Consider the following 12,509-nt stretch of genomic DNA (forward strand, 5'->3'; position numbering starts at 1 on the left):
ACTCTCACATGGTCCCTCCCAAAAGTACTTGATATCTTTCTAGAAAGAATTCTAAACAGAAAGATATCGGGGAAATGAATGTCAACAAACATCATCATGAATGATGTTCAACAACAACAATATCAGCAGCATTCGTTGTTATACCTTCATTTGTCATACATAAATAGTAAAACCGGTATACAACATACTCAAGAAGCATGTGCTCTGATGAACTAGGTGTATCAGAATTTTTGTAGGAATTTTTGACACCCCTAACTCGAAACTGCGAATAAAATATAAAAACTCGTAATTTCTCTTTTAAAAATGGCTTGTTTATTTTCTTTATGGATTATACTTCCAAAATAAACTATTAAAGTTGTTTTAAAAGTAATAGAAATATTTTTTTTTATTTAAAAAAAAAACAGCAATGAAATTAATTGAATTTTACGAGCTCAGTATTTTTCAATTTTTAAACTTTAAAAATCTATCAATTTTTCTATTGATTCAATTTTTTACGATATTTTCAGGGTCAATGTGAAATTTTATGCTCTTTCCAATAAACTGAATGTAATATTTTAGATAAACGTTTTTGTTATTTTTTAATTCATGCCCCCCCCCCATTTTCAAGTGTCTATTAAAAAGCAAATAATTAATTTACTCACCAAAGTTTTACAAATTGAAGATAAAAGATCAATAAATAATATATTCAAATTTAAAACAAAAAAAAGTAGTGTTTTTTAGAAATTTACCTGTAAAGTCCGAAGTTTAAAACCTTATTTTTTTAAACCACGTTGTTTGTTTGTTGTTGTTTTTTGTTTTTTTAATGAAACCTTAGTCCTTGCTTCTTTAATTGAAAAAAAAATTAGGGTGGAATTATTCAATATTTTTCACGAAATTTCTGACACACCTACTGATGAACTCATTGTATTTGTGTCCCTTCGAGGTACATACTCCCAACAAACCCGTTTAGCAACAAAATCACACCCCTTCATTGTTGAGGTCCCTAAATAACAGAAAGCTTTCTACTCTAATAGTTTCTTCTTTCAGACAGCTAAACTTTGGGATTCCTTTCCTGCTTCTCTGACTGTACTGATATGCAGAAGTTTAAATGTGATGTAAACAAAAATATTGTTCATCTTCCCTAAGCATGGTCCCAAATAATAGCCCCTTATGTTCAAGTGATGATATGCTGTGTTTGGGATGAGTGTGAGTAAAAAAAAAAAAAAAAAAAAAAAAAAAAAAAAAAAAATCATAAATAAACATTACATAGATAAAATTAACAATGCTGAATCTGGCAAAACATCATCTGGGATGAAAAATACACCTGAAGAAGACTAGAGAGCACATTGGCCGAAACATAAAGGAATCATAAATAGCAAAAGGTGAAGAAAATGTTACTTATTGTGTCTATTATGTAAATTTATGTTTTTATGTAATCCTCTCCTAATTATTCGATTTTAATTGAACTGACAAATATCAACAATGTTTCTGTTCTGGCAAAAATGGTCTTTGGTAACGACGAAATCTGAAATGAAACAAATAATGGAGTTTTTTTTTTTACATTTTCCAATGATTAAATGGTGCTCCGAGAAAAATCTTGGTCGGGTTCTGCAATCGTCCCGACTCCTGTTGTAATCGTTGGTAAAGCCTGTTGAGCCGATCGAATATGTCGTCTACCTGCAAATCGATATGAAGCAGCTTGTCTTCATTCATCTTCTCAACAGTATTATAACAACGGATGTCATCGGCTTCGTCTTCGTCTGAAAGGTAACAATGTAAATACTTATATTTTCGTGAGATGTTAATATAATCTACGTCTAACACTTGCTTGGACATATTTTTATAGCATTGCATAAATATTTAACAGTTTGAACTGAATGGGTTTCCACTAGTGTTCAGGCGTGCAGCATAATCACATTGACACACCAGTTCTCATGAGCATGGTCAGTACGAGATGGGTCAAACGCTAATCATCCATATGAATACTGTAACAGAAATATAACAAAAAGATAGTGGAACCCCATGTGAAACCAAGAAAACTGAAACTGCAAAATTATAAAATTATAACTACGATCCCCTCCCAAAACAATGATAGTGTCGGCATCGACTGCCACCAGAAGAAATAACTATGGAGGGTCAAGGAAGATGGAAAACCCTGGAAGAGAAAGCACTACTCAGACCTCCACGAAATGAGTGTTAAAAGGACTGAGAAGCTTGTTGCCATCTAAAGTGTATTCGTTGTCAGTGAAAAATCAATGGTAAGCGGAATTCATTGCAAAGGTTATCTAAAGAGGTGGAGAGTACTGGAAATCTGGGGAGACTTGTTGTCACCCAAACTCCAAAGAACATCACCAGTTGTTGTCAGTGAGTAATCTTTGATGATGACCTGCGTGTGAACACCTAGTAAGTAAGATAATATAATTAATAAATATAAATTGATAATAATAATAATAAAAATCAGTAAATATAAACCAATAATAATAATAATAATACGAATAGATATAGATCGATAATAATAATATAAATAGATAAATATAAACCGATGATAATATTAATAGATATAGATCGATAATAATAATCTTAATAGGTAAATGTAAATCAATAATAATAGAAATAGATATAGATCAATAATAATATGACTAGATAAATATAGATCGATAATGATAATATAAATCGATAATAATACAAATAAATATAGATCGATAAAAAAATAGTGTGATAATAATAGCATTAATAATAAATAAGTAAATAAATATAGATTGATAAAATATAAATAAATATAGATCGATAATAATAATAATATAAATCGATAATAAAAATAAATATAGATCGATAAAAAAACAAATATAGTGCGATAATAATAGTATTAATAATAAGTAAATAAATATAGATTGATAAAAAAATATAAATATAGATCGATAATAATAATATAAATCGATAATAATATAAATAAATATAGATCGATAATCGTAATGTACTGCAAAAAGTCCTCAATACTCACATGTATCTTTCTTTTTGATGTTAACGAAAATACGTTCGGGATCGATCCCGAGCCAATCTTTGAAACGGGCCAGAATAAAACTTATTAGCTCGTAGTCGTTGGCTTGTTTGGAGATGTCGTTGCGCACCAGGGCGAAGGAGTCATTCAAGATCGTCACAAACACGTTGAGCAGGATGAATGTGATGCCCATGGTAAAGGAGAAGAAGTACACAGGGCCAAGGAACCAGTGAGCCATCCGCAGGGTGTCGTAGTGGTACTTGCCCAAGGCGAACATGAAGAGGGTCTCGAGGCTACTGATAATGCTGGAGTAGGTGGCAGCCATGGTGCCAAACAGCAGATAACCGAGGCAAGCGTATGAGAAAAAAGCGACTGAGAAAACCATTGAGAAGGCAGACAGATCCTTGGCAGCATGCTGGAGGGTCTTCGAGAGCATTGACATGCGTCGGTTGAAACGGAGCAGGTGAATGAGTTTCAGGGTAGAGAGGAACACTGTCAGAGCAAGGATCACTGAATAAGTATCGCTCCAAAGTGACAAGCGTTGGAAATTGTAAAATTCGCCTATAAAATAAAAATATGATGGTGTCATATGTAAAGATTAACGAACATATGATCAAGAATTATTTCTTGGCTTGGCTTAATAATCTATCTAACCATAACAAATGTGATAAAAAATTATGGGTTTGTTTTACTGCACACATAGATTCGAAAAAGTTGTCACAAAACAAATATATAACAAATAAATGTTATCAAAGGCAAGATAAGTCACTTTTCTTACTAACTGGATATGTTTTTAGTGTTTATATTTAATGTAACATGTTTATTCAGCTCGAAAAGTGTACAGTGTTTACCGATGTATTGGAAAATTCAAAATGGCGGCCGACTCTCACTCGGAGACGGTAAGTTTGGGAAAAGGAGTTATAAACAAAAAACCAGTCAAAATACTGTTAAAAACCCGCCGAATATATGTCAGCCTATGTCACGGTAACATATTGAGCGAGTTTCTAACAGTATTTCGTCTGTTTTTTTTTATTTATAACTCATTTTCCCAAACTTACCGCCTCAAAGAGAGTCGGCTGCCATTTTAAATTTTTCAATACATCGGTAAACACTATGTTTTTCGAGCTGAATAAGCATGTTACATTAAATAAAAACACTAAAAACATATCCAGTTAGGTAGAAAAGTAACTTATCTTGCCTTTGATAACATTTATTTGTTATATATTTGTTTTGTGACAACTTTTTCGAATCTATGTGTATAGTATGTGTATGTGTATAGTAAAACAAACCCAAAATTATTTCTTGGCTTAATAATCTATCTAACCATAACAAATAGTAGTTGAGTTATTAATCGGAATCGGTATCAGAATTGGAAAACTTGAGCCTAAATTCTGATTTCCAAAAAAATTCTTATATATTTTTAAACTTAATTTTCCATAATCTATATCTATATCTCTACTATTATATTAAAGGAACTGTGTGTGTGTGTGAGTTCGTTCCCTATGGATTCCAAAACAGGTGGGCAGATTTTTGTAAACTTTCACACACATGTACTTTCTTTATCTAGTAGTATTCTGAGATAGGTTTTGTATCAGAATGTCCAAAGACCATAATCGTGGATTGTTCAAGATAATCGATAATACAAATAATCCGATGAACGAAGGAACAGGCGATTTTGACCAAAGTTAGCACCTACATATAAAATAAGCAGTAGGTTGTTTGCTATGGCAGGGGCGCATTCGAACTGAATGTTTCTGTTTAGAGCGCAATTGAGTTTTGCATTTTAAACTTTAATTCAAGCATGGTAAAACGATAAAATTGTCACCGTAAAGAAAACAGCACTACAACTTTATTTTAAAACATTTATTGAAAAAAATCAATTTAAGTAACTTGATTTTGTAGCAGAACTGACATTTATTCAATGTAGCCGCCTTCAGCCTCAAACTCTGCCTCGATATGGGTCTGGAACTGAGAGCATGCCTTTCTCACAAGCACCAGCGGGAGCTCGCCAGATGGCGGCGATCAGGCTGGTTTTGGTGTTGTTAGAGGTCATGTTGGTGATGTTCTCGATTAAACGAAGTAGTCCTGCAGATTCAAATCTTGGGAAGAAGGGGGCCAGTGAGAGAAAGGTACAAAGTCATAGCACTCCTTCTGAAGCTAAGCCTGTGTCTCTTTGGACTTGTGGGCTGGCGCTGAGTCCTGCTGCCACACCCAGAGTCTGCCAGCGACCATCTGATTGCACCAGGGGATCATCACACTCTTCAGTACATCAAGGTACACTTTGGTGTTGACTTTCTAGCCGACTTCAAAGATGTGAGGTGGCGTAACGTGGCCCTTCATTGAAACCCCACCAAAGACGATAACCGTGGGTTGTCCAATGCTTTTAGCTGTGCTTTCAAGCTTTAAACCATCTGGTTTGCATTTTGAGGGTGCTGGCAATGGTCCTGTTGTCATAACTTGGATCGGTAGAGAGCATGAATTACACAGCGGTGCATTTACGATCTCGCCTGTTGAACATTGTGCCACTTTCAGACATGATAGAAGGCTTCTATCGCTCTTGGAATTTGTACACAACTAACCAACTAGTAGATTGTCCGTAACAAAAAAAGAAAGCCGGTTTTCATCAAATAGGAATGAAATCATGTTGTCTTTTCTAGGGGGACAATTTTATCATTCCAACCTATATATAAAAATAATTTTATAAAACCAACAATAGGTTCTCTAGAGTGCAATGTAGACTACAATGTATTGTGGGCTAACTCACTGTGGCATGTAAAGCTTCCTCCTGGTGCACCGCGATGGGTCCCCAACTAAAGCAGGCAACCAATCGATTTGATTAGAAAATGTGTGATTTCACCAATTTCAATGACAATAAAATTATGGGAGTGTGAAACATTCGTTGACAATCATTCAATCCCAGACAACGTCAAGTCTTCCTGCTAGTATATAATAACATTAAATACGATGTAAATTCATTTTACTTGTGTAAAAACAAAAAAAAAATGAAACCTAGCATAAATTCGCTAGGTAATCTTTAAAAGAATGCAATTAATTTACAAAGCTCTGAATAATCGGTAATTGTATCTGAAACGGGAATTTAGAAAAGAATTTGCATTTGGAAAAAAAAAAAATGTTTGGAACGGTCTCATCACTAGTAACAACTTGACTCAATATAACCACGTAGAAGTTTTAATTAATTCTTAATCGTATTCTTAGCATAACCCGAAATAAAGATTGAAGCTTCAATACCTAGAACAAATTAAAAAAAACTGAATTTTTACTGAGTACTTTATCCGTTGTGCTACGGCTGTTTTCTTTTTATTTATTTATTTATTTATTTTAAAAAATTGCTTTATACAAAACATTCTGACTTTATTAACTCATTGTTAAACTTGGAGCCCTAATAATATCGATACTATTTAGTTTTTAACCCAATTTTGTGTGATTTTCAGGATGTTATATATATATATATATATATATATTAAATATATATATATATATATATATATATATATTAAATATATATATATATATTAAATATATATATACAGTAAAACTCCTTTAATTTGAACTTTCTCTAAAGTTGGACTTCCTCTCATTTGGATTTCTTTAAACTTGAACTGTCTCGTCATTGAAATTGTATTAGCATATTTGATGCGGAGTTGCAGTAAAACTGTTTACATGGTTTAGTCAGCTATTGCGCAGAAATGTTAATATTGGTACTATGTAATTACTGTAGATTAGCTATTGATTTGATAATTTACACTAACTGAAAAAATTTTTTCAGATTGCTATATTTAAAATAGTGTAAAATAACCCATCACAATGGCTTGCAACTCTAAAAGAAAACAAGTTACACTGACTTTACTCGAAAAACGTCAAACTATAGAAAAATTAGAATGCTGGAGTTGAAAATAGCGTTATATTGAGAGATTATAAGATTGGAAGAAGTACACTGTTTTACATCAAAAAGAAAAAGGAGGAAATATTGAAGGCTGCTCCTTTCTCTCCAAATATGGTTTTACACCAGAGGATGTTTACAACTCTGATGAAAGTGGCGTAAATTGGAAGTGCTTACCTACAAAAACATTAGCCGGATTCGAGGAGCAGAAAATAAAAGGATTCAAATTAAATAAAGAAAGACTAACAGTGATGTATGCGCTAATGCTTCTGGAACTCATAAACTTAAGCTTCTTGTCATCGGCAAATCACAGTGTCCCCGAGCATTGAAAGGAGTTTCGCCTTTGCCAGTATCCTATTATTCTTCACGAAATGGATGGATGAATCAACAGTTGTTTAAAAAATGGTTTTTGCAAGAATTTGTGCCAGTTGTCCAGAGGCGTTTTCTTGAATTAGGTAAACCTGAATCAAAGTGATTTCTTCTGTTGGACAATTGTAGAGCACATCCTTCTGAGTCAGAACTAGTGTCATCTTGCGGGAATATTTTTGTGTGCTACTTACCACCTAATGTGACTTCTATCATCCAACCTATGGATCAAGGGATTATTTGGAACTTAAAATGTTTCTACAGAAATGATTTCATGATGAATATGATAAATAGTACCGTGAGTATAAGCGATTTTCAGCGCCATTTTACTATCAAAGATGCCATATTTTCTCTCGCAAGTGCATGGAATCAAGTTCGAGCAAGCACATTAACAAAAGCATGGGGTAGATTATGCCCAGCGCCAAAGGCTTCTGAACTGAAAGAATCAGAGAATACATCTGGTCTAGAAAAAATTATTGAAACCAAACGGTTACCGACCAACCACACAGTTCTTAAATCACTTAATGCAAATGATATTGAAATATGGGTGCAACAAGATGAGGAAACTACTGATCAATATCCTGAAGGCGGTAATGGTGATGAAAATAGCGACAGCTCCCCTTCTCTTGACCCTAATGTAAATAACCAAGAACACTCTGATGAAGCAATATCATGGGATGATGCAGAAAAGTCTATGGAGACGGTTATAAAATTTCTAGAAAAAAGTCCTTACTTTAGCAACAACTATGTTTTGCAAGTAATGTCACTCTGAAGAGATATAATCATAAAGAAGCTACAGAACCAAGAAATTGTAGATTTTCGTGATCGCTTACGGAATACAATGGCAGCGCCCGAGAGCTCAATCGATGAAAATAGAAACTGCAATGAGACTCATTCAATGACTAGCTAAAAAAGACTGTATTTTACATAAATGTATGATTTCTGTAGATGATAACTTAGGTAATAAATACATAACAAGTAAGAGTACATTTAATTTATTTTCAATGTTTAATCCTTACTTGCAATATATCGTAAACTCAATATATACTTGAAGTATCATATAGCAATGAATTTCATTTACTATTTCTTAATTCTTAGAAAATTCAAGTTAACTGCAGCACATTTTTTTATCACAAAACTGGAACAGCATCCTCTAATTTGAAAGAAGCGGATGTTAAAATTATAGGAGTTATACTGTATTAAAACAAATGTTTAAATTTCAGCAGTATTTCTCGCAGTTAAAGGTGGCCATATAGATTAGGTCCTTGCTAATGGAGCTAGAGATGGTTTTTGTTGCCGGGTTCGAATCTATGATGCTCTGCACTGATGATTCCTGAAAGGATGAAACACTAGTGTCTGAAGGTATTTAATAATTATTATAATAAATAATTATGTCAGCCCCTTTAAGAAACTCGATTCTTATCGTTGAGCACTTTCAGTTGAATTAAAAAGTCTGTCAGTTTAGTTCGTATGCACAGATCATCATATAATGATTAGATAACCCTGACAGACGTTAAAATTTTTTTAAATAAATGTTTAAATTTCAACAGTATTTCTCGTGGTGAACGGCGGTTATATGAATTAGGTCCTTGCTAATGGAGTTAGAGATGGCTTCTGTTGCCGAGTTTGTATCTACTGATGATTCCCGAGAAGATGAATCACTACTGTCTGTAGGTATTTAATAATTTTTATAGTAAATAATCATTCATATATATATGTGTGTGTGTGTGTGTGTGTGTGTGTGTGTGTGTGTGTGTGTGTGTGTGTGTGCAATAATCGTTGCTTGTACAGCAGCAGCGTTGCTTTCAACAAAGCCTTCATCAGATAATTACTGGGTTCTTTAGATCTTTCCAACATGTGATCCCAGTGAAAATTTTCTTCAAATAGCACCGTCAATTCAATGACGAAAACTTATTTTCTAAGTTAACGGACAAAAGACGATACCCGGACGCTGATCTCATAACGTTATTTCAGTTGGAAATACAAACCAGCGTTCCAAGTCGAATGCACCGTGCTAGTTCATGCAGCCATCAAACAATGACGATCTCAGCCTATTTTGAACAATTTTCTTTCTTTAACAAAATGAATTGCTCTACTGGTGACATTTTCAGCTTTATTGGTAGTCATGCAATATATCTTTGCAGCCCCCACAACAATCTCTAATTCTTCATTGTATCTCCAGTTATAGCTTAGGGAATACGCACATCTATTGAAAATATGTTTAAGTTTGGAAATTTTCCCGCATTCTCTCCATCGATAAGGTGTAGTTAATTCCCAAGCGTGAAGATTGACTGGTGTTGGTAAGATATCGTAGACTACCTTTATAAAACTATTTTAGACTCCATGTATTTGAGGTCGTCCTTGTGATTTCTCTAATTTTAATTCTCTCCCGCTTGGTCCATGCGTCCAGTTTACATATCAATTCTTACCCCTTATACCCGACATAAATAATGATTTCTCCCTTAGAAATATCCGGCACAGCTGATTGGGTGAGAAGTATTCATTCTACAATTCCAGCATTCGGTTATTCCACCAAATAAACGAACAGTTATCATCTATAAAACATGCCGCCATTTTCAGTGCGTACACATTAGTCTTACGTTTTATTTATTATTGACGGAATTATTCCGCTAAGAAACTATTACAGTATTATTTGGGTACAATCAAACGTTATAACTATCTACACAACCATTTTTCGTTTCTTTCTGATGCGGAGGGAGGGGAGTTTATTGTTTGCACAGTGTTTTCTTATTTTCGTTTCGGAAAACATCCCATTCAGCGAACACTCATGCGCGTTTAGCCGTCTTCCTGGAATTGTTTAAAATAGATTAATACACACCCACCTTATGCAACGGGAATGAACTTTTGTTTATTAAAAAAAAACAACTTTATCCCCGTTACATAATTTGGATTTGTTATGCATATTTTTTCTAGATTTCTTTAACATACGGCTTCACAAACATCACTACACAGGAAAGATTTTTGTCTCGCATTTACATTATTTTTGTATGCTGTAAAAAACTTGTAAAAATTATTAACAGTTTATTTAACGCTTCGTTTAAATGGTAAAAAAAAAAGTTAGGATGATAATATTAAATTACACTTACATAGTGTTACATACGGGGGGATTACAGCTATGGCGAGCGTTTGAGGTATATATTATTATTACACTTATTAAAAAATAAAACAACTGATTAGGCTATTTTGGCAGCATAGACCTTAGTAATTTATTATTTGGCCAAAACCAAAAATAACAGCCGTATTTGAAATTTTTACGCGGAGGAGGGGGTGCTACCACCGGGCAACGTTGGTTAACGGGTCCTGCTAGTTTATTAATAAATCAAATCTCATGAATATCTAGGATATATTGAATGTTGCAAGTGTAATACGTTCGATAGTTAAAAAGTGTTTTATAAATTTTATAATCTATTGAATATATATAGTTAAATTACCGAATTAGGGAATCGTCAGGTACGTTGACTAAGGCGTTCGCGTTACATTAGAGAGAGGGAATCGTCAGTCAACGTACCTGACGATTCCCTAATTCTCTAATTTAACTCTATTCAACTATTAATTTGACATAAAGCATTCAATTAAAATGAAAGAGTAATAACTTTTACCCGTTTTAAACGTGTTTAAAGTTCACTATATCTATCTATCTGTCTGTCTATCTATCTATCTATCTATCTCTATCTCTCTGTCTGTCCGTCTGTCTGTCTGTCTGTCTCTCTCTCTCTCTCTCTCTCTCTCTCTATATATATATATATATATATATATATATATATATATATATATATATATATATAAAGGAGATTAGAACAATAGTCTAAAGAGCTGAGTGTATTTTAATGTAACAGTGAAATTACTAGTTTAATTAAAATACAGGAAATAGAAAGTGCTCGTTGTAATTTAGATATATAATAAGCTCGATAGTTAAATATATATATATGCGTAACGGGCTAAAAGTTCAGAATCTCTCTCTCTCTCTCTCTCTCTCTCTCTCTCTCTCTATATATATATATATATATGTATATATATATGTGTGTGTGTGTGTGTGTGTGTGTGTGTGTGCGTGCGCGCGCATGCGTGTATATATATACAGACAGAGAGGGAGTGAAACTGAGGAGGGGAGAGAGCGGGGAGAGAGAGAAAGAAACATGCAATGAACTAAACAGATTGAAAAAATGATGGATTGTTGTCGATGTCTTCTAGTTCTTTTTCAAAACTAAAGTTGTTAATAAAAAATATATTGAAAAGTAATGTAGGTATATATGAATCTTACCTTTCAGTCTTTTCACTGTCTTAATGGCGGAATTCGTCATCAGATGACGCATAATGTACATGGCGACAGCGACAAGGGAAGCGGTGAGGTTTAGCGTCTGCATAACATTCCAGAAACTCTTGAAGCACTTTAGTCTCATCTGGCGAAACGTCTGCAATTGCTGCTCCACAAAAATCATGATGAAAATGAGACACGCGATCTCCGTAGCGAGGATGAATATCCCATGACCGCCGACGTAAGGGAACAGTCGGAAAGTGTGAATGAAAACGCTGGATTTCATTCCTCCGAACGACGGGGTCTCAAACATGAGCACAACGGAACTGAACATATTGACGTTCGGATTGTAGACTGTGAACTCAACAAAGACGGCGCGAGTTTTGTCATCGATCCAGCGTTCCTTGATTAGATCTTCAACAATGTGCCTTGCTCGGTCCGGCCCACCCGTTAAGTCTTTGCAGTATCCACTGCTGCTGTACAGGGCGATTTTACCCATGATCGGGATGCCACCGATTTCGCTGTGATGTCGGTACCTCCAGGCAGAGTTTGTTGTTTGACTGAGAGCCGAGCTGTTTTGCGGTTGGTTCTGCCATTTCGCATCGTAGTTCTTATGGTCTTCGTTTTCAAAGGAATACTCTTTGTTACAGTTGGTGATCAGTCCGTGAAGAGAGTTCGCCAGAGAGCAACCACCTAGTGCAATGGAAGGATGTAGCAAAATTAAATAATCAATTCAGATATTTTGCATGTGTATATCACTATTACACAAAAAAGAGGCCATCATCTATGACTAACCAGCAGAGCGTTACCACTGTCCACCAAAGGAAGAGTTTATCAGGCATATGTATACAGTGTAATGGCGCATGGAAGTGAAACCTAGCAAGTGAACGTTGCATGGAAAAAATGATATGAATAATAAAGGGTAGAACGATAACATTGTCGCCCTAGAAAAACGATATTCCATTTCCGTTGGATTAAAACCGGTTTCT

General features: G+C 34.4%; 1 protein-coding gene across 1 annotated transcript in view; it reads right to left on the reverse strand.

The window, feature by feature from the left end:
- Positions 1-1,221: 1,221 nt before the first annotated feature.
- The window catches only part of LOC145243718 (polycystin family receptor for egg jelly-like), a 144,744-nt gene continuing 133,456 nt past the window's right edge, over positions 1,222-12,509 (reverse strand). Inside the window, exons 24-26 of the mRNA XM_080106771.1 lie at positions 11,527-12,213; positions 2,981-3,538; positions 1,222-1,739 (exon numbers count right to left, since the gene is read on the reverse strand). Coding sequence (XP_079962897.1) covers positions 1,537-1,739; positions 2,981-3,538; positions 11,527-12,213 — 1,448 coding nt within the window. The 3' untranslated portion in view covers positions 1,222-1,536. The remainder of the gene's footprint in view (positions 1,740-2,980; positions 3,539-11,526; positions 12,214-12,509) is intronic.

Source organism: Euprymna scolopes, chromosome 22, assembly GCF_053919585.1.
Source record: "Euprymna scolopes isolate OS-2025 chromosome 22, ASM5391958v1, whole genome shotgun sequence".
Taxonomy (NCBI): Eukaryota; Metazoa; Mollusca; class Cephalopoda; order Sepiida; family Sepiolidae; genus Euprymna; species Euprymna scolopes.